Source organism: Euwallacea similis, chromosome 9, assembly GCF_039881205.1.
Source record: "Euwallacea similis isolate ESF13 chromosome 9, ESF131.1, whole genome shotgun sequence".
NCBI lineage: Eukaryota > Metazoa > Arthropoda > Insecta > Coleoptera > Curculionidae > Euwallacea > Euwallacea similis.
Window position 1 is genome coordinate 30,288 of NC_089617.1, and position 27,132 is coordinate 57,419.

At 32.4% G+C, this 27,132-nt stretch overlaps 2 protein-coding genes across 2 annotated transcripts in view; both read left to right on the forward strand.

Annotated features, from left to right (window-relative positions):
* The first annotated feature begins 11,060 nt into the window (after nucleotides 1-11,060).
* Nucleotides 11,061-12,310, forward strand: LOC136410967 (uncharacterized). Its single transcript, XM_066393355.1, has 2 exons — nucleotides 11,061-11,167; nucleotides 11,232-12,310. The coding sequence occupies exons 1-2, from the start codon at nucleotides 11,126-11,128 to the stop codon at nucleotides 12,231-12,233; spliced, it is 1,044 nt and encodes a 347-aa protein (XP_066249452.1). The 5' UTR covers nucleotides 11,061-11,125; the 3' UTR covers nucleotides 12,234-12,310.
* Nucleotides 12,311-22,514: 10,204 nt separating this feature from the next.
* Nucleotides 22,515-27,132, forward strand: part of LOC136410655 (glucose dehydrogenase [FAD, quinone]-like) — a 40,360-nt gene continuing 35,742 nt past the window's right edge. Inside the window, exon 1 of the mRNA XM_066392913.1 lies at nucleotides 22,515-22,849. Within this exon, the coding sequence (XP_066249010.1) occupies nucleotides 22,541-22,849 (309 nt within the window). The 5' untranslated portion in view covers nucleotides 22,515-22,540. The remainder of the gene's footprint in view (nucleotides 22,850-27,132) is intronic.

Genomic DNA, 27,132 nt, shown 5'->3' on the forward strand with positions numbered 1-27,132 from the left:
TTGGTCATTGTTGATCTGTCGAGGAAATCCTCTATAATCTTAATGGTTTAATCTTATTTATATCAAATCTGAGGAGCAACCGACCTTCTTTCTTCCTAATGTGTAGGTTAAACGTTCGGTCCATCCTTTTAGGTTTTCTCTTGAAAATCCTCACTACTAATCTCGTACTCGTAAACCTAACCAAAAAGGTACTTGTTCCAGACCCATTCTTTCTGTGTTCCCTTTTTTAATACGTCCCTCCGTTTGCTTCCTGGAAATGTATGCTTTTAGATCTTTAATTTACCTCTTTGTTGTAATATTTCCCCATCCACGGTACCATTTCAAATTCCACTGTTAGAGTAAATTTTATGGAAAAATCCAGTATTTCTTTACTTTCTTCTTACTTTGTAAATTTGTGGATCGCAATCTTCTAATCTTGAATCCAGTAGATAATCAATTCTTTTATTTTTTAATAATTAACTTCCAAAATTTTACATCTTCATTTACTTTTTCCAGACACTCTTGACAATCCACGAGGTTATCCCATTCTCGTCTTTTACCGTTTTAACTACCTTTCCGAACCCTTAAAAGATGGCGCCACGCGAAAAACCCACCGCTTCCAAAGAAACAAGCGTATAGACATTCGCGATTTTCACGACCCCCTTCGTCTTCTTCTACTCGGGATTCGAGACCAGTTAACGGCAGCGGCGCATGTCGCCGCCATCTTTTCGGAGAGCGCCGGGAACAAAGGCCTTATTCATGCTGGCCCCATGAATAATTCCCGCGTTCCCCCGTTCTCTAAGGGGATGACTCCGATATGTCGACGTTGTCGTTCTGCCGAATCCGAAAAACGAGGTTGAAGACCCCCAAAGAGGGGTCGGCCAAACTGGCCGACTCCTCGCCAAGTTACCTGGAGGCCAATCGCCTCCACGTAACTTTGCGTCGCGTCCGTCACTTTGTCCGGGCCCTCTTTGGGCCCGGTGCCGTACAGTGTTGCCGGCTTGTGCAAGAAATCCTAAAATTTTAAGAAATTCTAACCCGGATCAAAATCCCCAGTTTCCTCTGCCAACAGTTCCCAATTCCCCCCTTTTCTCTCAAAATCATTTTCACACCTTCCCCAAATTCACGATTCGATCATATCTCAATTAGACAAAACCACCCCCGAGTTGTTTCGGGCAGTAAATGTGTTAAAAAACCACTAATAAATCAATCATGTATCAATTATTACTATTCCTTCCTCGGTATCCTTTACTACACGTGTTTTTGTTTCCAAATTTTCATAATAATTATTAAAACAACCATTTAAATCGAGTAAATGCAAATACTCATGACCTAATAGTAATAATTGATACATCATCGGTTTCTTAGGTGTTTTTTAACACATTAACTGCCCGAAACACCTCTGGGATGGTTTTTCCTATTTAAAATATGATGATAAATAATTTCCCTGAACAATGAATTTGTTAATGTGCTATTTCACCGTGAAATTCAAAGATCAAATGAAAATTAAATCATTCATTTTCGTTTTGGGAGAAAAGGGAGGAACTGGCAACGTCGCAAAAAAACCGCGAATCTTCATCTAGGTTAGAATTCCTTCAATTTTAGAACTTGCAATAATAAAACACAACATGAAATACTAAATACAGTGGCCCACTCTTTTGTAACAAAACGTTAATAGTACATAGGTAATTTTAATTTAAGAACGTTATGAAAATAACCTCATTGTTCTAAAATTTTCCACACCCGATATCTTCAAAACCAAACGTTTACGGCCTATGTTGGTATGAAATGTTCTTCCAAGTAATTATTCTATGCACTCTTAAAGTCCTGCTACAAAAAAGCAAAAGAACAAATCGAAGTAAAAGCTGTATGATAAATCACAAAAACCTTAAGCAAACTTACCTGCAAAAATTACAACTACTTGCAAACAAATTCAAGTAAAAGCTTCCATAAATATCAAAGTTTAAAAACAATTCACTTTATTCTTATTCAACAAATAATAAAGGCCCTTTGGAATAATTAACATCTTAATAAACAATTTTTCTTGAATACCTTTAATAAGGAAACATCATTTTTCCCAAAACATTTAGTAACGAAGTTTCTTTACGGTTTAAACATCATTTTTCCCAAAACCTTTCAATAAAACGAAAAAAAATAAATAAAAAAATTAGATATCACTCAACCTATTTAAAATCTTAGTGATTGTTCCCATCCCTACAAGAAAGTATTTGCAATTTAATACCAAACCCCAAAAGAAAGTCCCCCTTGGAAATAAAATTCTCTTATTTTTGTATATAAACACCTTTTCTATAATCCCAGAAATATCAAGTGGTTCGTTTCCAAATTAATACACTGTTGTAATACTCGTTCAATTCTTTTCGATATAAATTACTTCTTTGATAACAATTATTTTCTTTCGTTGCATAGTAACTCTCCTTCAAATCTAACACCATAAAAATTTTAAATTCCTACCTTTTTCTGTCGCCATCAGCAATACTTCCACCAGCAAACAGTTTCCACTTTCTGAGATGACACAATCATTTCACTGCATTCCGAGTGGACACACACACGCACACACAATTTCACATCCTTTTGCTGCGGTTCTTGTCCTGAAAAGAAAAGAGAGGCAACTATAGTACATACGTTTTACACGAAGAATATAATATTCAATAGCATTAGTTAAACACAAGAATATTGGGATCTCACCAATCTTGCAACTCCACACTAGACAACCTCAAATTACAAGTACAAGTTGAATCATAACAGTATGATCTTTATCAAAAAGCTGCTTTAAGGCGGTACCCAAAATAAGTTTTCCTTGCGTTAGAAAAAAGTCAAATTTATCTAATCTGCGAATACTACAATAGTTATTGAAAGTTGACAATTACTAAAAACTCCTTTGACAATTAGTTTCTTCTCTTTCTTACCTCTTAATTTCTAATTCCACGGATATTCTATGGATCGACTAAGATGACACCACTTTTATTGTTGTGCTTTTCAATTTTAAATTCCACATTTTTTTTTCAAACGCACGCTTTTAAGTTAATTTGTTAATTTCCACATTTCGATATAAATAAACAAACGAAAAACTCTTACAGTACAATTATAAAAAAATGTCATTATTGTCATGCACGATGTACAGAAAATTACCACAAACAAGAAATCTACAAGTTTACACGAAGAAGAAATCTGCAAAAACACACCAAAAAGAAATCTGCAAAACCACACAAAGAAAAAACTTGCAACGCAGACTCCCAGATGGCGCCACACATAAAAATCTCTTCTCTCGCATCCACCATTTAATCCTAATTGGTTCTGCTATGAATACCCATTGTCTTAACGCAATTATTTCACTTAACATATGCATTAAGCAATTCCAAATTTACAATTCTATTTTATACACATAACTCCTGTATCGTGATAAAAATCATTAGTACCTTTGCACTATGTGTTCTTATCTTATATACATATTAAAATCATCTAAAAAATTAAATATTAATACCTACGGAATCTCCTTAAAAATAATATGTAGTTTATTTTCTATCTTAAATTACTACATATTCCTGATCCATAACACTCAAATAATAATTACGACAAAACGTAGATAGTTCATAGGTAAATTTATTTTAAGAAAGTTATGAAAAATAATTAAAATTTCTTCTAAAATTTTCCACACCCGATATCTTTAAAACAAAAGGTTTATGAACCTATATTGATATGAAACGTTCTTAAAAGTAATTATTCTATTCACTTTTAAAGTCTTACTACAAAAAAGTAAAAAAATAAATTAAACGTGACATCTATATAATAATTCACAACAAGCCTTAAGTGAACTTACCTGGAAAAATTATAACTACTTGTAAAGAAATTCAAGTAAAAGCTTCTATAAATATCAAACTTTAAAAACAATTCGCTTTATTCTTATTTAACAATTATCATTTTTCCCAAAAAACCTTTCAAATTAGGTATCACTCAATCTTGCTACCCATTTAAAATTTAAATGGTTGTTCCCACCACTGCTAGAAAGTACTTGCAATTTAATACAAAACCCCAAAAGAAAGTCCCCCTTGAAAATAAAATCCTCTTATTTTTGTATATTAACACGTTTTCTATAATCCCAGAAATATCAAAAGTGATTCATTTCCAAATTAATACACTGTTGTAATACTCGTTCAATTCATTTTCGATATAAATTACTTCTTTGATAACAATTATTTTCTTTCGTTGCATAGTAACTCTCATTCAAATCTGGCACCATAAAAATTTTAAATTCCTACCTTTTTCTGTCCCGTCAGCAATACTTCTACTAGCAGGCAGCTCCCACTTTTCAAGATGATACAATCTTTGTCGCGGCATTCAGGGTGGACACACACACAATTTCATATCCTTTGGCTGCAGTTCTTGTCCTAAAAAGAAAATACAGGCGGCTATAGTACATACATTTCCACGAACAATGTAATATTCAATATCATTAATTAAACACAAGAACATTGGAATCTAACCAATCTTGCAACTCACTCTAGATAACCTCGAACTATAAGTACAAGTTGAGTCAAAATAATATAATCTTTATGAAAAAACTTTTTTATAAAGGTACCAAAAATAAGTTTTCATTACGTTAGAAAAAAAGAGAAATTTATTTAATCTATAAATTATACAATAGTTATTGAAAGTGGAGAATTACTAAAAACTCCTTTGACAATGAGTTTTGTTTCTTTCTCACCTCGTAATTTCTAATTCTACAGATATTCTGTCGATCGACTGAGATGACACCACTTTTGTATTTTGCTTTTCAATTTTAACTTCCACATTTTCATTTAACGCACGCTTTTAAGTTAATTTCTACATTTCATTTAATATAAATAAAAAAACAAAAAACTCTTACAGTACAATTATAAAAAAATGTCATTATTGTCATGCACGATGCACAGAAAATTACCACAAACAAGAAATCTATAAGTTTACACGAAGAAGAAATCTGCAAAAACACACCAAAAAGAAATCTGCAAAACCACACAAAGAAGAAACTTGCAACCCAGATTCCCAGATGGCACCACACAGAAAAAATCTCTCTTCTTTCGCATCCACCATTTAATCCTAATTGGTCCTGCTATGAATACCCATTGTCTTAACGCAATTATTTCACATAACATATGCATGAAGCAATTCCAAATTTACAATTCTATTTTATACGCATAACTCCTGTATCGTGATAAAAATCATTAGTACCTTTGCACTATGTGTTCTTATCTTATATACATATTAAAATCATCTAAAAAATTAAATATTAATACCTACCGAATCTCCTTAAAAATAATATATAGTTCATTTTCTATCTTAAATTACTACATATTCCTGATCCATAACACTTAAATAATAATTACGACAAAACGTTAATAGTTCTTAGGTAAATTTATTTTAAAAAAGTTATGAAAAATAATTAAAATTTCTCCTAAAGTTTTCCACACCCGATATCTTTAAAACAAAACGTTTATGAACCTATATTGGTATGAAACGTTCTTAAAAGTAATTATTCTATTCACTTTTAAGGTCTTACTATAAAAAAGGAAAAAAACAAATTAAAAGTGACGTCCATATGATAATTCACAACAAAGCTTAAGTAAACTTACCACTACATGCAAGCAAATTCAAGTGTAAGCTTCTATAAATATCAAAGTGTAAAAACAATTCACTTTATTCTTATTTGACAAATAATAAACGCCCTTTAGAATAATTAACATCTTAATAACTAATTTTTCTTCGATACCATTAATAATGAAGCTTCTTTATGCTTTAAACATTATTTTTCCTAAAAAAACCTTTCAAATTAGGTATCACTCAACTTTGCTACCCATTTTAAATCTAAGTGGTTTTTTTCAACCCTACTAAAAAGTACTTCCAATTTAATAAAAAAATCCCAAAGAAAAACATCCCTCTTGAAAATAAAATCCACTTATTTTTGTATATTAACACATTTTCTATAATCCCAGAAATATCAAAAGTGGGGCGTTTTCAAATTAACTCACTGTTGTAATATTCATTCGATTCATTTTGAATATAAATTGTTTCTTTGATAACAATTATTTTCATCCCTTGCATAGTAACTCTCGTTCAAATCTAAAATTATAAAAATTTTAAATTCCTACCTTTTTCTGTCGCTGTCAGGAATACTTCCACTAGCAGGCAACTTGCACTTTCCTAGATATGGTACAATCTTTTTCGCTGCATTCATGGTGGAACCACAATTTCATATCTTTGGCTGCAGTTCTTGTCCTGAAAAGAAGAGACAGGCAGCTATAGTACGTATCTTTCTACGAAGAATGTAATATTCAAAATATCATTAATTAAACACAAAAGTATTGGAATCCCACTAATCTTGCAACTCACACGAGATAACCTCCAAAGACAAGTACAACTTGAGGCACAACAATGATCTTTATGAAAAAACTTCTTTAGGACGGTACCAAAATTAAGTTTTGATAGCATTAGAAAAAAGGGATATTTATTAATAGTTTGTATGGTCTGTAAGTATTAGAATAGGTATTGGAAATGGAGAATTATTGAAAACTCCTTCGGCAATGGGTTTCTTTTCTTTCTTACCTCCTAGTTCCTAATTCCACAGACATTCTATCGATCGACTAAGATGACACCACTTTTGTTTTTTGCTTTTCAAGTTTAAATTTCACATTTTCCGTTCAAACGCACACTTTTAAGTTAATTTTCACATTTCAATTAATATGAACAAACGAAAAACTCTCACAGCACAATTACTGAAAAATGTCATTATTGTTATGCATGATGAACAGAAAATTCCTATAAACAAGAAATCTACAAATGCACACGAAACAGAAATCTGTAAAAGCACACAAAAAAGAAATCTACAAGTATACGCAAAGAACAAATTAATAATCCACGCTCCCAGATGGCGCTACGCCTAAAAATTCTTTCGCATCCACCATTTAATCCAAATTGATCCCGCTATGAATACCTTATGTCTTGACACAATTATTTCACATAACATATGCTTCAACAATTCCAAATTTACAATTCTATGTTATACACATAACTCCTGTATCGTCACAAAAATCGTTAGTACCTTTACATTATGTATTCTTATATACATATTAAAATCATCTAAAAACTTAAATATCAATACGTACAGAAATGTATCTAATTTTTCCCCTTAAAAAATAATATATCACCGGTATCTTTAAAACGATTCGTTTATGGGCCTATATTATTTTATAATTATCCTATCCACTGTTAAAGTTCTACTACAAAAAAGTAAAAGAACAAATGAACGTGAAATCTGTTTAATAATTCATGTTAAACTTTAACTGAACGTACTTGGAAGAATTACAGCTGCGTGTAAGGAAATTAAGTAAAGGCTTCTATAAATATTAAAGTTTAAAAGCGATTAACTTTATCCTTATTTAACAAATAATAAACGCTATTTAAAATAATTAAGATCTTAATAAAGAATTTTTTTCCAATACAATTGATAATAAAGCTTGTTTATACTTTGGACGTGATTTTTTTAAAATCTCTCAATGAAAAAAAAAGATATTTTTGGAAAGGTAAATAAAACACCTTTCAAGTGGGGTATAATTCAAACTCCATTAGTGGATGCATGCAATTTATTAAAGAACCCTAAAAGAATATTCCCCTTGAAAATAAAATCGACGTGTTTTGGTATATTTACGTATTTTCTGTAATCGCTAAAGGTTCGTTTTCAAATTGATATACTGTATTGTAATAGTGGTTCAATTCATTTTATATATAAATTGTTTATTCGATAACAAGTTTCTTCAGTTGCATAACTTTAACGGAAGTCTAGCACTGTAAAAATTCAAATTTTTACCTTTTTACATCAGTTTCAGGAATGCCTCCACTATCGAGGCTGATAGAATCTTTTTCGCCGCGTTCTGATTGGAACGACAATTTCATATCTTTTGGCTGCAGTTTTTGTGCTAAAAAGAAGACAGGCAGCTATAGTACGTACCATTCCACGAAGAATGTAATATTTGATATCATTAATTATACACAAGAGTATTGGAATCTCACCAATCTTGCAACACACACTAGACAACCTCAAATTACAAGTACAAGTTGAATCAAAACAATATGATCTTTATGAAAAAACTTCTTTACAACGGTACCAAAAATAAGTTTTCCTTGCGTTAGAAAAAAGTCAAATTTATCTAATCTGCGAATACTACAATAGTTATTGAAAGTTGACAATTACTAAAAACTCCTTTGACAATGAGTTTCTTTTCTTTCTTACCTCTTAATTTCTAATTCCACGGATATTCTATCGATCGAATAAAATGATACCCCACTTTTTTTTGCTTTTCAAGTTTAAATTCCACATTCATTTCAAACGCACGCTTTTAAGTAAATTTGTTAATTTTTACATTTTAATATAATTAAACAAACGAAAAACTTACAGTACAATTACTAAAAAAATGTCATTATTGTCATGCACGATGTACAGAAAATTACCACAAACAAGAAATCTACAAGTTTACACGAAGAAGAAATCTGCAAAAACACACCAAAAAGAAATCTGCAAAACCACACAAAGAAGAAACTTGCAACGCAGACTCCCAGATGGCGCCACACATGAAAAATCTCTTCTCTCGCATCCGCCATTTATTCCTAATTGGTTCTGCTAAGAATACCCATTGTCTTAACGCAATTATTTCACATGACATATGCATGAAGCAATTCCAAATTTACAATTCTATTTTATACACATAACTCCTGTATCGTGATAAAAATCATTAGTACCTTTGCACTATGTGTTCTTATCTTATATACATATTAAAATCATCTAAAAAATTAAATATTAATACCTACCGAATCTCCTTAAAAATAATATATAGTTCATTTTCTATCTTAAATTACTACATATTCCTGATCCATAACACATAAATAATAATTACGACAAAACGTTAATAGTTCTTAGGTAAATTTATTTTAAAAAAGTTATGAAAAATAATTAAAATTTCTCCTAAAGTTTTCCACACCCGATATCTTTAAAACAAAACGTTTATGAACCTATATTGATATGAAACGTTCTTAAAAGTAATTATTCTATTCACTTTTAAGGTCTTACTATAAAAAAGGAAAAAAACAAATTAAAAGTGACGTCCATATGATAATTCACAACAAAGCTTAAGTAAACTTACCACTACATGCAAGCAAATTCAAGTGTAAGCTTCTATAAATATCAAAGTGTAAAAACAATTCACTTTATTCTTATTTGACAAATAATAAACGCCCTTTAGAATAATTAACATCTTAATAACTAATTTTTCTTCGATACCATTAATAATGAAGCTTCTTTACGCTTTAAACATTATTTTTCCTAAAAAAACCTTTCAAATTAGGTATCACTCAACTTTGCTACCCATTTTAAATCTTAGTGGTTTTTTTCACCCGTACTAAAAAGTACTTCCAATTTAATAAAAAAATCCCAAAGAAAAACATCCCTCTTGAAAATAAAATCCACTTATTTTTGTATTTTAACACATTTTCTATAATCCCAGAAATATCAAAAGTGGGGCGTTCTCAAATTAACTCACTGTTGTAATATTCATTCGATTAATTTTGAATATAAATTGTTTCTTTGATAACAATTATTTTCATCCATTGCATGGTGACTCTCATTCACATCTAACACTATAAAAATTTTAAATTCCTACCTTTTTCTGTCGCTGTCAAGAATACTTCCACTAGCAGGCAACTTGCACTTTCCTAGATATGGTACAATCTTTTTCGCTGCATTCATGGTGGAACCACAATTTCATATCTTTGGCTGCAGTTCTTGTCCTGAAAAGAAGACAGGCAGCTATAGTACGTATCTTTCTACGAAGAATGTAATATTCAAAATATCATTAATTAAACACAAAAGTATTGGAATCCCACTAATCTTGCAACTCACACGAGATAACCTCCAATGACAAGTACAAGTTGAGGCAAAACAATGATCTTTATGAAAAAACTTTTTTACGACGGTACCAAAAATAAGTTTTGATTGCATTAGAAAAAAGGGATATTTATTACTAGTTTGTATGGTCTGGAAGTATTAGTATAGGTATTGGAAATGGAGAATTATTGAAAACTCCTTCGGCAGTGGGTTTGTTTTCTATTTTACCTCCTAGTTCCAAATTCTACAGATACTCTATCGTTCGACTAAGATGACACCTCTTTTGTTTTTTGCTTTTCAAGTTTAAATTCCACATTTTCCGTTCAAACGCACACTTTTAAGTTAATTTTCACATTTCAATTAATATAAATAAACAAACAAAAAACTCTCACAATCCGATTGAAATCCGAATGGAGAATGACATTATTGTCGTGCACGATGTACAGAAATTTACCATAAAGAAAGGAATGTGCAATTGCTTGTCATCCTAGTGCCCAGATACCACCATACGTAAAAAGAAATCAATAACTCGACGAAAATTTCCGTTGTTTTAGTAAATGATAAAACGTAATGATACAAGTCTTCGAATAATCACATAACATTAAAATATTAACAACGTTGCAAAAAAACAGAGTATTATTCTTTGTTTCTATAAATATACATTATTTGGTATTTTTAATCTCACGTATCAAAAAATATTAAACCTCGAGAAATTTTATCACGATTACCTCCGTACGATTTAAAAATGCTACAAAGAAATTGTTTTTCGTTATATTTCACGTGTGATCCATGAGTAAATCTCATCCATTCTAGTTTAATTTCGAATTGTTACTAATGGAATAATTTGATGTGTCCAAGAAGTTGTGTGAAGTATCCAATGATCTCTGACAATTAATAATTAAATTGTATTGGGAAAGTCTCTTAGTGCAATATGTATGTAAGATTTAGGTGTGGTTGCCACACATGATCTACCACACAGTCAAATTACAGAAAACAAAACTTCAATCAAGTATTCCTCATAGAGGTGGCAAATACTTTGTTAGTCGGCATGTTGCGCAACTAATAAACCTTTTCACTAACTACTTTAGTAAAGTCAATAAAGATTTATCAAAATAATCGCGATAAAATATTATGACGTATATGAAAAGTCCATTTATTGAGTGGAACAGGTAAACGTTCTAATTGACCCGTATCGATTGTAGTAATGTGTAATAGATGAAACTAGAATTTCATTTTATAATCCCAGTAAACGACATGGTATGTAGAATTTATTTGATAGAAATTCATTAGATACTCTCATACGTCAATGCTTACATTTCAGACTTCCTCCAAGCCAGCTAACAAGAATGATTTTTCTTCCGTGGACTTCAGCAAATTCAAATGCACGATATGCGACAAATATCTCTCAGTACCACCTATTTACTTGTGCGTAGATTCAGATAGAAGTGACATGAACATCTGCGGGAGATGCAAAGTTCCTGAAAATTCTAATGTAATACAAAATTTCGGGTTCGAATCTTTGGCGAAGTATCTTGAGTTTCCTTGCAGCTTTTATCCGAACTGCAGAAAAAAATTACGTTTCGGTGAGGCTGAGCAACATGAGCTACTGTGTGAAAGACGTGAGTTTGAATGCCCCGTATGTCATAAAAAGCAGGACCTAGCCAGGATTGGCCAGCACTTTCAGATAAAGCACAAAAATCTGATATTCTTTGATAAAAACTTAGTAATTCAGGAGAAAGAATTGTGCACCCACAGGAGTTCTGCCTTATTCCTTGTGATGGACTCTAAAGATAAATTTTTAGTCAGCACCAGTGTCAATAGAATACCTTTAAGCATCAACACGATTCTATCGATTAAAGTAGCCCCTGTTCATGATATAACAGGGCCCCTAGCATTCGATGTTGTTTTCAGCAACGATAACAACACAATAACATTCAAAAACCGTCACATCAAACGATGTCCTCAAAAAGCTAACGATTGGATCAACTATATTTTCAACCTTTCAGCGATAAAGAAAATATTTTCACCCGATGAGAGCGAGTTGAACATGGAATTACTAATTCATACTCAAAAAAAAACAATTTTGAATAACAAATTTGAAGAGATATCTGCAATATTGGAGAAGTTAGTAGAAGAACTAGAGTGTCCAATTTGTACCAGTGTAATGAAGTCGAATATTGCCGTCTGTAACAGAGGACATTCTATATGCAAAAAGTGCAAAAACGTTGTGAATGTATGTCCATTATGTTGCGGACAGTTTGTGACCCAAAGAAATTTCGCCCTTGAAGAAATATCTAAAAAAATAGAAAGTTTCCTTGTTTGATGTTCAAATTGTAAATTACAAGTTTTCAAAAGTGATTAATAGACATATTTGAAATTAAAACGTTTATCGGTTTTACTAAAGAATTATATTATTGTATAGAAAGTTTTGGTTTAATATAGATACAAAAAACTAATATAATTTCATGAATTTCCAGAAATTAGAGGAATTTAATTTTTTTGCATTTTTGCAGACCTTTTTTGTACCACTTTGAAAGGAGCATTCTATCAAACGTAATAAACCTTTTATGACTGTTCATCTAAGATCATACGATGATCTTTTAGATTATGAAAGACGCATGGATTTCACTAGTAATTTACATTTTAAATCCATTTATTTTTATTTTTCGGGGAATAATACATAGAACAGCTAACTTGAATTTTTGAAAACATTCGAGAAAAGTCTAAAATATAGAGCTGCTTCATTTTGTATAAGATACTTTGTATTTAAAAGTCCAATCGGTTATATGGAACTATTTTAATTATTTAACTAGATTCCTTCTCGTTCTCTTAAATTCACAACTTCGTGGAAATGGCGTAAGTTGAATTTATTTTCTCATCATACTTTCAGAGGTGGTCATTATATAATCAAGAGTCACGGGCACAAGATAATTTTTCTATTTTTGTTGTTATGTGGCAGCTCACTAATTTATTGCTATTTACCTCATTGGGTTAGATCAATAATAATGCTACAAGTTATTTTGTATGCGCATTCTTGCTACGTTTTTGTTAACTAAACATAGATGGGTGATATTTAAATAAAATTTATGCTCTTTGTAAAGTATTGCCGCTCAGTAAACTTAGATAACTGTACGTAGTTCTCACAACCTAAAAATTAGTATCAATTATACATATTATGATTTTTTTACTGTTAGTCCTTACCATGGTAAAAAGAACGTAATTCAATCTTCCAACTGGTACCGCTCGTAATCCGACTGATCGCTGTGCTCTTTGAATAACACTAGGAATTACTTTCTTTATTTCGATGCAATAATCGTGCCAATTGCTTAAATACAATGAGTTCCCTACTCTGGACATCTGCAGTAAATAACATTTTTAGATATTAAATGAGATTTTTCTCAAAAGCAAAGATGGTTTATTGAAAAATTACAACATACCGCTTCTTCCATTTTCTGTCCAGTGTTGCACATAATCCAGATAGTAAGAATGTAAACAAAACCATAAAACAAAAATTTGTAATTTCCCTGAAATTATCAAGTTAGTATCAGTGTTTAACTGATTGTATAGTTTCACGTTATAAATAGTTACTTTCATTCCATAGTATAGAAAAAAGGCCGTTACCATAGAAGTCGATAATGTTATATGTCCAAATGTTATTTTGCACGCCTTGTCTAACAGCTCGCATAAACTAAAATTTAGTCAAGAATTATAGTCCGACTGATAACGACATATCGTCGGTTGCTATTTTATTCAGTGTGCCTTTTAGGGAGTTGAATAATATGCAAATTCTAGCTAAGAAATAGTTATTTACATAACAAACTAAGAAAGTAAGTCTTAACGCATGAGCGTGAAAAGTTGCGCACGACATGAGCGCAAGAACGGCCATTACGCGAATGTGTTAAGAAGCTTCGTTGCGAGTTATGTTCACTATTTTTCTCACGACAATGGACCATGCACCACATATCCCCATATACGTTATACAGGGTGTTTCCTAAATGTTAGATAAAAATTTAGGGAGCTATTCTCTAATTCATTTTAAACATTTTTAGTTTGATGATTTTTGGAAAAATGCTTTCTTTCTTAGATACAAGATGATAAATGTTTTTCATGAAATTTATTAAAAGCTACAATAACTGTTCAAAATGACTGCCGTCAGTTTGGATGCATGTTTCTAATCTTTTCCTTATTAACAGACGAACTCTTTAAAAAATACCAGGACTGTTTTTTATTCAATTGCAACCATCAATTATGCGATTTCTCAAATCTTCCAAGTTTCTCACTGGATTAATGTAAATGAATGATTTTAAATGACCCCATAGGATATAGTCCAGAGGGTTCAAGTCTGGGGATCTAGCTGGCTATAAGTGAAATCCACTACGACCAATCCAGCGATCTCCATGTATTTCCATTAAAAATTCGCGAGCAATTCTACTAAAATGCACTGGTGCTTCATCGTGCATGAACCACATTGCATTTCTGGTTGCCAATGGTACATCTTCAAGGAATTCAGGAAGCGATTGTTCCAAAAAGTTACGATAAACTGCGCCTGTAAGTTTTTCTGGTAGAAATAATGGTCTAATTAACCAATCACCCACAATTCTAACCTAAAAGTTTAACGAAAATTGGTGTTGAAAATTAAATTTTAGTACTTCGTATAGATTTTCTTCAGCCTATGCAAGATTGTTATGAACATTTCTTATTGCATTTCTCGAGAAATTTGCTTAATCGGTAGAAAAATCAACGACAGTAGTTGCGGAATTTGCACCAATGTGTGCAAGAGTCATTGACAAAATACAATCCTCAAGGGAAAATTTGTAAGAAGAAAAGCCCGAACACGTTGTATGTGGTACTGGTACAACAAATTTTCCCTCAAAACTTTCCACACAGCCTTATTACTAACGTCTAAAGCCATTCCAATTTTTCTAGTGGAAGTACCTGATTTTTCCTTTATTATGTTTAGCATATTTTCTTCCAATTCTGCCTTCTCACTGTCACTGGTCTTCTTGCACCTCCATTTCCTTTTAATGTATCTGTTTCACGAAGACGTAGATGCATGCTTTCCAACATTTTTCGGTTGGGAACATTACGATTCAGAAATCGTTCAGTGTAAAAATGTCTGTCCCGTAACGAATTTCCATCGACAAGTTCATACATGAAATGTATGGTATGTCAGTCACCTCAGTGTTCGTATAGGTATTCATGATAAAAAAAAGATGAAAAGTAACAAATTTGGAAACGTATACAAATTAAATAACGTTCAACGTGTTTACTAGTGTTGTTTTCAAGATTCATACTATCTTGCTACGCATATTTTAACTATTTTAATAAAAAAGAAAAAATTTAGTCAATAAGCATTTATGACCTTTTATCTAGGAAATAAAACATTTTTCCTAAAATTGTCAAAGGACAAAAAATTCTTAAAATTACTCAATGAATAGTTCCCTAAATTTTTGCCTAATACTTAGGAAACACCCTGTATATTTGAGGGTTGGGGCACAGACTAAAACTGATACACCCTGTATGTGATGGAAATAACCGTTCTACTTACTTTAGTATATATAGATGATATTCCATACAAAACGCAAATTTTTTGTACTGCACTTTTGGAGCTTCAGAATTATTAATTTGTCTGATCATCATAGACAGATGTTCCGATTTATCTTCAATAAAACAACAGACTTGGAATTGTAAGGTAACAATTACAGTAAATGAGGTGTTTACTATTCCACTCAGCAATTGATACAGCAGCAATAAACGCTTAACTACAATAGAATTCTCGAGACCTGGTGGTAGCCAGGATGCGAACATCAATCCGCACACTTCATTTTTTCCAGAATTCTAAACAGCAAAAAGCTCAGAAGAATATTTTCAGGAATATTGCGACTTACACTCAAGCATGTATTTTCATGGAATATCTCATAAGTTGCAACAAGAAATATTCCACAAACTGTGCACACGAAATACACTGTTATGAATCTCTCTCCTTGTTGTTTTAGGTGATCAAAGTTTACAGATTTTCCGAATTTTGTACAGTTAGTAGCGCGTTTGAATAGCTCAGACCACATTTCATGTTTGATTGCGAAGATAATATTAGTGATCGATACGACAGTGATTCCTATCCCTAGGGGTAAAGTTGTGGTAATCAAAAGATAGTCGTAATCTGGAAAAAAGTGGATGTACAAGGTGTCTCAAATTCCATGGAATATCTCATTTTATTATTTAAAAAAACTCCGCATTTCAGGCTCTCACTGTATTTCATTTATCCGACAGGACGTCCAGAAAGTAAAGAACGGTTTTTAATAGACTTTTTGCCAGATAATCTAATGATGCAGTTGGTTTTTTTCTGTCTCATATGGTTTAACCACAATTAACTATAATTATGATTATTCACATGCCCCTATATACATATTATTAAATATTTTAAATCGTCTCGTCAAGGGCCTTCAATTTAAGTTGATAATTTTAATATTTACGTAAGAGCAGGTACAATAAATATAAGGTAAGGAATAAAATTACAGTCCAAAGCGAGCAAATTTACTTTTCCGCCATTTTAGTGATTGCGTTACATTTATTACTACAGATAGATAGAAGATGAAATTAAGTCTAAATCAGTAAATCATTAAAAAAGATTCCGTTTGGTTTGAAAATCAAAATCAGCAATTTTTTTATTGTGACACCCTATATATTATTAGATGTTAAAAATTGTGTAATCGTTAGCTTTGAAAAAAAGCAAATAGTAATTATTCTTTTGATGTTCGTTAATAAGCGAGATACCCAGCAAAAATAACGAAAATGGGATACTATAAATAAAGAATGTATATTTATTTAAATTTTTGACCTAATTCTCACTTACTGATGAAGTTGAAAATACACAGTAACGTTGGTCCTACAGGAAAGAAAATGTTCCACATTATTATCCAAATACATAATATTGAACTGAACTGTGTTTTGCTTTGATGGTTTAAGGGGTAATACCTCCATAGCCCTAAAACTGATAGGGTGACGTAGAACGGCATATCTTTTCTAACAAGATACACCATTTTGACACAAAATAGTTTAAAAATTTGAATCTTAAATCTGGTAATAGGCGCAAAAGTTTTTTCGGAGTTTCGTTACTTTCATAATATATTAATTCTTTGATGCAACAGCGTTTTCAATGTACTAATGCTCGAAGGTCTAATTTGTACGGAATTTCCCCGTTAGAAGAGTTTTCCTCGACTTTCTGACCCAGCTGAGCGTAGTAAGTAATTACATGTCCTTAAAATTACATTTTCAATTGATACAAACTAAATAATTCAATATTAAACCCATACAGGGTGGCCCAATGCGTTTTCCCAATTATTGACCTGGAAGAGAAAATAAAATCACTGACATCTTACATTGCTTTCTATTGTTATAATTAGTACTTTTAATCTATTTTCCTATGTCTATCTTCTTCATCATTAATAAAAAAATAAGAAAAACTCCAAGTATGAAATTTAGATTAAAATTATATTTTGCCTAAATCATGTCACAAATTGGCAAAATTCCGCTCATTACACAAATCAGTGTCTTTCGAGTACTGATTGATGAATTTGATTTGCGAACAGATTATATAAATAACCATTGCTCAGTCATTTATATGTACACTCTACACAACTAAATTAGTACAAAAATACAAAAATTATAGCAAAACAGGCTGCATGCCATGTCATACAAATTGGTGTGTATGCCAAAGCGTCATGAAATATAGATGATACCTATACAAATCCGTAGATTTTATTATAATTTTAAACGATTACTGCAACATTAATAGATTCTTTAATAACAAAATTGTGTAATTGGAGGTCTATTATATAATTTCGTTAAAAACTACTGTATTAATAAATGGCGTTTGTTGTTGATTTTCAATAAAATATATTCATTGTTCCAAAACTAGCGATGGTGGTGGTAATTAATATATTTAATTTCTTTTAATTCTTGAGCGACTATTTGATCTAGAGGGACAAACGAAATTGATAATTTTATTAAAAATAATTTCTCGTTTTTGAAATAGCAATGCTCAGATATCTCAATACTCGAAGTATTGTCGCGATTGCGATCTATGTTGTTCAACAACCAAATTTTCTTACGTCACTGCTTCATCCCCTCTTATCCTTTAAAGGACTCTTCACTTGAACATCAAGAGAAAGCTCACAATCATTTATCTTTCGAATTAGCCCCCGCGGCATCTTGCAATTCAGACAGGAAAGAAATTATGTTCCATAAGGCAGTAAACGACACGTCAATTTGTAATCACTTTTTCGGTCAAGGTTGTTACAGAGGAAGATATGATTAAACGTTACTGCACTAAGTAAACAAGGCAACCATTGTACTGGACAGATCAGTCTAGATAATTGGGCTGCACAGGTTCACAACCGCGACCTAATTAATATTACCATTAACGAACTCAATTAAATTAATACAACTTTTAACCAAAAACATTTTTTAGGCAATGTCCTTTGAGAGAGTTAATTTAAACACATCGAGTACAGACAGCACATATTGCCGAATTAGGATATATTACCTGTGGATGTGACTGTGTTGATTCTTATTATTTATTTGCAGATTTTTGAAAACAAGAAACTCATATGATATGGAAATAATTCAGTATCCACAGCAAAATGAAAGGCGAAGATACCTATACTACATGATAATAACCAAATAAACGCTCTAAATAATTTAAACCTTTAATCATGTTTATGGCACTTAATATGAATTAACATTCATCATTTGTCATTATTCAAACCAAGGTTTTTTTTCAATTTCTAATCTTATGATATATATGGTGTTAGAGAAATAACTTTCGTAAATTTAACCAATGAAGAACATCATTTGGAACAAAAATGTTCTTAATAATAGGGGTCGTAAATACAACCATCTCCTCGGAAAGCAAAAAAATATCTTTTGAGAATTGAAAACGTCGCGTCGTATTTATTTCAATTCGATATCTACCTAAATAGCCCCAAAAACTAAGTATGCATTCTTTTATGTTTTTTTTTAGCCTGTTAGGTTCTACAGTATATGTAACTAACAAAATGTATTAAATTTATAAAATTTAAAAATGAGATTCTTATTTTATTATTTTGAGAAGCCATTTACCTTTAAATTATTGTTGTCATCTCTAATTAGTATAACATTAGCATGTTACACCATTCAGATCACAATCAAAAACAGAAATTTATTTTTTTTTTATATTAAATATTCGAGATGTCTTATCATTTGAGTCCATACATGTTCTGCTTCGGGCGCTCCTTATTGAATCTTCTTCAACAAGATTTTAAATTTGTTCTTCAGCTTCAAGACCGAGTTCCAGTGTCGACCGTGTCCTTGATATGTAGGAATTACGTTACCTATATCCAGACGCCTTTGGGAAATTTACACAAATGTTTGTCGAGTTGGTAGTTTTCTTTCTGGATAACGATTAGCGTAAATGCGCCTAGCGTCTTCAGAATTTTGTAATGCTTCCCCATAAATCATCAAAAGCACGTTATGATATTCGCTTAAAAAAAACATTTTCACGTAGGTACTGTAAAAAAGTCGGAATAAATTCAAGTACTAATAAAAGATCAGGTTTTTTCAGTTATCAGGCGTTAAGGAATTGTAAAAAATAATTATAACAAAAATAAATTATTTTTTCTTGGTCATATTCAGTACGGAGTTGCCGCTTAAGTTTACCTGACATTATTAGTTATTAATTAAGTTTTAAATTGCTTTTAACAATGTTATTGTTGAGTAATTTTAACTTTTTTTGTTACACGTTAAACAATCAACATCTGTCCAATATGTTTTTCAATATTCTTTTAAAATTTTAAAGCTTATCATAGCTTTTTGGTTACCAATTTTGACAATTTTTTTGAAAAAAGCTATAAGAATTTCAATTCTAGTTGTAAGGAATTGTTTTGTTCAAAATGATGTTCTCAATCATTGGTTTAATTTACTAAAGTTATTTCCTTAACACCCTATACTATATCTTATTAATTTTATGTAGCTATATCTTGATAGGAAGGTGAATGAATACTATTCGTTCTGATATAGGACTATAATAGAATTAGATAATCTAAAATTAATATGCTGCGAAGTAATATATTTGGTTTAAGTTATTACATTATAGTTATTAATGTTAGTAGAAAAAAACCATGAGCATTAAAATGAGATTTTCAACTCACGCTCTCCGAAGCTCTGGCAATGAGAGCTGGAGCAGAGGCACGTGAAAGTCGAAAATTGTCATTTAAAAAAAAATGCACTTTCCTAAACATGCTTAGGTTACCATGGTGTCTTAAACAAGCCGAAATTTGGTCCAGGGATAGACGTCGAAAATGTGGGTCTCTGATACTTTTGAGTGAGATCTATTGTTCAATAGACGTAACTGAAGAAGATCCTAAAAAAGAATATCAAAGTTTTGAATTTTCGCGTGCAAGGCCAGCGCGGGGATGAAATAGTTTTTTCGGAGACATAAGGAGATTCGACAGATGGAAAAGGACATCATTTGGGCTACTTTTGCCGTATTTAGCAGTTGCTAGGTGTTCGTCTAAAAGCTGTAAATCAAGATTGAAATTTTGATAATAAAATCGGCCTTTTTTGTCTGTTGTGGGCCATATGGGAAAAAAATATACGTCCGATGTTGCCGTATAGAGCTTAGAGAAAGAAAAATTAGGAAATTTTGTGGCTTTTACACTAGGTGAGTGAATTATTTATATGTACTTTTGAAACTTAGCGAACCAGAAATTTGAAAAAATCCAAAAGATATTCCATATACGCCTACATAAAATTGCGACAAATAGAAAAATTTAGATAAAATTTTAAGTCATGGAAAATTTTTAAATTTCACCCTGCAAAATATGATTTTACCCCTAATTTTCAAATTCCCCATATAAGTTAGAAATTCCCATAGAGGCTCATATGAAATCTCTGAGTTTTTTCTGTACGTGACTGATTTGCGAGTTTTACTTGAAAAATCCTCAATTTATAAATATTGAGCTTTGATCACAGGTCTTACGAAAATATGGCCCAGAACCAGTAAATCTTACAAGGTTTTCCAAGCTTTACTGGCAAGTTTCGTGCCCCTTTTGGCAATATTTCAAGTCAGTGAAAATTCCGTATCGGGGTGTATTAAAAAAGTTTTACCGTATGCAAATCAAAGTGGCATGTGTCAGCGTGAAAACTTCTGTGAATCACTGATATGCGTGCGGTAAAACTTTTTGCTGTATGTGTGCTTGAAAAGATTTAGTTAACTAATGCAATTAAATATTTAGTTAGTGCAAATGCACTTGTAAGTAATACTTTACCACATTTGATTGCTAACCTAATTCCACTTTGCATTTTTCCGTCGAAGTCAACATACCGAATAAATGAATAAGAATTTGTGGTATCTATTTTCAGCTCACAAATGCGTGCGGCAAAAAAAAATCGATTTCAGACTGTATCTTTTAGGGCCTATATAAGGTACCTATGTAGGTGGGATCTCTAGGACACTAAAGTATGTATAGGAACTTATCATGTTATTTTAATGTATTCTATGACGAATCCGGAAGATTGTCAATATGTTCCGAGACACTCTAAAAAATAATTAAAATTAGGTTTTTAGATTCGTAATCAACTCAAATGAAAACGTTATTTGCGTATCACCCTTGTAAAGGTAATATTTTTTTTGGGTATTGCTCTAATGAGGTCAAGGAAAACGAATAAAGTATCAGCTAAAATCAGTTGAAAGTAGTGAGTTACAGTTCGAGAATAGTATTATGCATGACTATTTCTATTCAATTTTATGACATTTATTTTTTGTGCATTCAGAAATCTTCAAACATTATATATAATAAAAGTACATTGACGTAGTTGCCATAGTTACACTACTCTACCAACTTGTTTCAGCTAAGCACTGTTCTGTAATATTATTACGCATCGGCGTGAACTCTCATTACATACATTCATCTATAAAAGCTGATTTTTAGCGTTATAGGTTGTCCTTGATTCATAAAAAAATACTCTTACCTACGCATGAGCTTATGTACTTTATGTATTTTAAAATTACCATTTATGTTCGACGACCACTTGATGCCTTAACAAATCTCTAAAACACGGTTGGTCCCTTCAAGTGGTCGGGAATCTTCTCCGATAGGTTGGTTTTAAATTAATGAAATTTCCGCTCCTTGCTCTTAAATTATCACCTGCGGTAATACGGTTTTACACTTAAACAAGCAAATTAAAGCAATTTGAAATTAATTAAATGTCAGTGATATCTCAATTCTCCATCGACGTTGAACTTACATTTTAGTTCCGCAGTTAAGGAACATGTTTCGTAAGTGGCCGATTTTCGTAAAAGCTACCAAAAATTAATAAAAAATGAACCAAATAATTAGTTCCTTTTTCAAAATGCCAGCGATTATTTATTAAAAATGGATCATTAAACCTAAGTGTAGCATAACCGTAACGAAGAAATTCGCAACACATTATAACACTTTTACTTTCGATCTAGGCACGTGCAGGCCGACCTAAGAACCAAGGCTCGATCAGTCTAATGGAAAGGGTTTACCACTATTATAGAGAAAACTCCCGATAAGATTTAATTGCATTGTGGTATCACAGTCTGTTCTAAGACATTGGGTTGTAGCCATGGTTGTTTGGACGCCACTTAACCTTGCGCAATACTGTACGGTACATTCCACCATAACGACATGTCAATCATCGACCCTCTTATTCTTGCAATTGATCAGTCAATTACTCGGTTACTCTAAAGATCAGAAATCGCAGTCCTTCACTGCTTTTGGATCTTCATTTGGGAACACTTTTAGTGAAGAGGAGTTGTCCTATTACCCTGGATACGAAAGTAATACTTTGCAAGAGTACGACTTTATTATCGTCGGTGCAGGAAGTGCTGGCTGTGTGGTTGCTAACAGGCTTTCGGAGATTCCTGAATGGAAGGTAAGTGCAGATTTTAATAATTTGGATTAAGTACTTATTGAGAAAAATGGAAATGCTCTGATGTGACGATCAAATCTCAATACTGCTGATTGCCGTGCGAATATAGCTTTAGAAAATACTGGATTTTTTGGACAAGCCTCATGCGTTTTATCTATCATTGCAAATCAAATTTCAAATTTTGCGGAAATACAAAAGTTGTTTATGGGACAATAAATTAAAGTTTTGAGTTGGTTACAGAGGAGTTTCTGTATAAAGTCATGGTAACTAACTGTAGTAATGTAGATGGTGCGAAGTTATAGATTTTTCAATTTATTAGAGTTAGAGATTAACTCTTAACAATGACGTTTGATGTTAATATTTAAAGCAGAGTATCATGTTGTCAAAGATAGATAGTCGTTACCCTATATTCCCCAAATAGGTCATTAATACCTTTTCTCAAGATTTTTGGAAGAGAATCTACCTCTACAAATATATCTTATTTGTTATATCATCTTTTTGCGTGGTACATTAGATCAATGGCGAATATATGCTTTACTCGAATTTTCAATACAGAAAAGTTTTTAGTAATGTTAATAGATTTTGGAAGCAGTAAAAACTTGAAACCATTCTACCGTAAAATTGACGTAAAGTGCAGGGTGCTTGATTGCCCGATATAAAGTATTTTTTGCGAGTAACCGTTTATAAGCCGGTAATTGAAATCATTTAAAACATACGTTTTTACGATTAAATGATAATAGGGGAATATTGTATGATGACAATATGTACGCCAGGTTTTCGTAAAAGGGTGCAAGATTTTACAAACGATGACAGCAAATCCTAACATGAAGAAAATATTTTTGCGGGTTAGAAAACAGCTCACAGACATTATATAAAGGTTAAATAAGAATGAAAAATAAATGTCACATAACTCTGCATTTCAAATTTTACCAATTTTTTTTATTTTGTTTGTATCTTTCGGATGTGACCCATTTGAAAACATACCTTTCAGCGACGCAACGTAGAGAACGGTTATTAATTTTCCACAAAATTATGTGGAGAGGGAAAATTTGCTGTTCCATCATGGTAAATGATAAATAACAGCGATATGTCGTAAAAAATGGTTAATACATATTTGGATAAGTGATGACATAGGCAAATTTTAAATTGATAGTGCACATTTGTATAAATATATTCAACAATTATTGTATTTTAAAATATTTCATATTTAATTTTACTAAAAATTGGTTCATGCATTTTCGTCAATAAGGAGTAATGTACCTCTTCTACAGTAACATATTTATGTGAGCATTCCTTGTTTATGTTAAGACTATCAAGTAATACCATGTGAGAATGATATGGGGGTTAGCCGTAAATTACTTCTAAGATAAGTGTGAGAAAACGATAGAGGGTTGTTTATAAATTTCTTTAACATAGGCGAGAGAAAAATTGATGATGGGTCAGGGAATCGTGGGAAAAAACCTTGAATGTGGTTTATCAATGCTCTTAAAAAGAAAAGGATGCGCTAGGGGGTGAATAAGACAGGTGTATCGGAAGGTATTCTGGCTTTGGTTTTTGACAATTAAAGAAGTAGCTCAAAACTTGTCTTGTTTTATTTTCTCATAACCACACCGAAATCTTACATTTACATTTAGATACAAGTTTCATAAGAGAACACATTGGTAAATTACCCTAAATGAGCTAAATGAGGAGCGAATCGAGGAGTTGACCATGTGGTGTATATATCTTAAGGTTGGTATGATCAAATCTGTTCGAGAAAAATACACCTTAATATCTTTTTTAAATTAAATTTTTAAATCCATTTAAAAATTTTCACTTGTCTTACTCTGTCGAGGAGAAACCATAAGGACTATGAAGTTCACATTCATGATGAATTTATAAAAGATACTTTAGTTCCGCAAGGACAATTATAAAGAAGTGGTAGACCCATTTCCTTTAACATTTTACCATTTTGTGTTGCAAGAAGTTTTCTGCATGCCTTTTTTTCCTCCGAATTCTTTACCCGAGTTACTTAATCAAAGCGCCTATTCCCACGTCTACGTTTCCCGAAAGCTTTACTAAAACGAGTTTAATTTCTATTTCAATAAAAGCGTCATGGGGTGTTGCTGACATTTCGTTTATAGGAAACTGTTAAATACGTTTCTGAACAGCAAATCAATAATACCAAATCTTGTAGTCTCAATAGGTTTTCCTTGCATATGTTAGAAAATGATTTAAAATAAAGCTTGTCTCAGATTTGGTCTGAATATGGTTTAGCGTAAAGATTTAAGGCCTGTGTCAATAAAAAATTATGCAACAGTTGCCAGAAAGCAAACTTAACGTTTCGTTGAAGACAATTAATTATTCCTAATCGCCCTGTTGTGTATTTTTTGCAAATAATTAATAGGATTACTCATAATGATTTATTACCTAATAAGGCAAACAATCTAAACCCCATTCGCCCTTCCAAAGAAAACAAATCCAATCTGAGCGAGAAGCAGGAGACCTATATCGGCTATTTTATGTGTTACGTCATTTTAGTAACCCATAGCAAGGTCTTTGCGGTGCTTCAAGCTTTTGCGGCTGTGGCCGAGCGACAAAAATTAAATCGCGTGGTCTTTGAAACCATAAATATACTGCAAAGCACTTTTTTCCTTCTTGTATTACATTCGCATGGTATGCGGGATTTTTGCTTTGAAACTAGAACAACCATCTAAAATGGTAGGTACAGTGCTTATATGTATCGAATGAAAAAACTTTGATTGGGCACCAGAAAGCAGTAATATTTATACAAGGTGATATGGATTCAAGAAATGGTCAAAAGAACGCATGTTTAGGAGGGTAGACTATATGTATACTGCGTGACATAGAAAAGAGAACACCCCGTAAAAATGGTTTAATTTAAATAATTTTTGGTATGCATGTTTGTTTATATGTATAGCAGAAACGATCAAAATTTCACTCATATTTATCTACGTATTTACGAGTTATTCGGAATTTTAGGTTTTTTTTAAATATAAAAATTGCAATAAAATATCAACAATACAACTGGAAAATAACATTTATTGGAGTGTAGTGTGCTTAGAAACTGCGTAGAGATATGCCTAGAACCAGAATAGAGCGAAATTTTCATCAATTGAGCGAGTTTGAGAGGGGTCGAATAGTGGGTCTACGAGAGGTTGGTCTGTCATTTAGGGAAATCGCCACTAGATTGAACCGTAGTGTAAACACTATAGTGAGATGCTGTCAGGGATGGTTCGAAGAAGGGCAAACAGGCAGAAGAACAGGTACTGGACGACCTCGAAGAACTACAGAACGCCAAGATCGCCGACTCCGAATTATGGCCCTAAGAGATAGGTTCGTCTCGTCGAGGACGATGGCGGATCAGTGGTTCGCTGAGTATGGAAGGCCCATTGGGATACGAACCATTTATCGCCGCATAAGAAGTTTTGGATTGATTTCCTACCGTCCCTATCTCGTGTTACCCCTCACCTTAAATCATCGTCAAAATCGACTACAGTGGTGCCAAGAACGGATACATTGGACTCTGGAATGGGATAATATCGTGTTTAGTGACGAATCCAGATTCTGTTTCGGTATGCATGATGGTCGGGCAAGAATACGAAGGAGACGGGGTGAAAGATGGGATCCTCAGTTTGCAATACAGAGGCATGTCCATCAGACTGTTGGGGTAATGGTTTGGGGTGTCATTGCATATGGTAGCAGGTCACCTTTAGTTTTCGTCAGAGGCAGTATGACAGCCCAGCGATACATCCAGGAAGTCCTGGAACCTCATCTTGGGCCTTATCTGGAAACTCTTGTTGATCCAGTTTTCCAACAAGACAATGCACGACCACATGTGGCTAGAGTGACTATGGACTTCTTCCAACAAAATGCAGTCAATTTGCTACCTTGGCCACCTCGATCTCCAGACCTCTCACCGATCGAACATGTATGGGATATTATAGGTAGAAGGTTGCATAATTTACCCCATCCCCCGCAAACCCTAGCGATGCTGTGTCATGCTGTCCAGTTAGCCTGGAATGAGATCTCCCAAGAGGACATCAATCACCTCATTAGATCCATGCCTAGACGTGTACAGGAATGTATAAGACACCGCGGAGGACCGACAAATTATTAAATTTTTTTTAGTTTTTAACAATTAAATTTGTTCAACTTTTTAATGAAGTATTTGTTTTGGCGTAAACAACATGCATACCAAAAATTATTTAAATCAAATCATTTTTACGGGGTGTTCTCTTTTCTATGTCACGCAGTGTATATCTAATTGTATGACCTAATTTCCT

What these genes read in the sequence shown, in the direction of transcription:
- LOC136410967 (XM_066393355.1), top strand. Translation starts at nt 11,126, where the DNA reads ATGAAACTAGAATTTCATTTTATAATCCCAGTAAACGACATG. An exon ending in TAATCCCAGTAAACGACATG is followed by an intron (nt 11,168 to 11,231) that starts GTATGTAGAATT and finishes CTTACATTTCAG; the next exon opens with ACTTCCTCCAAGCCAGCTAA.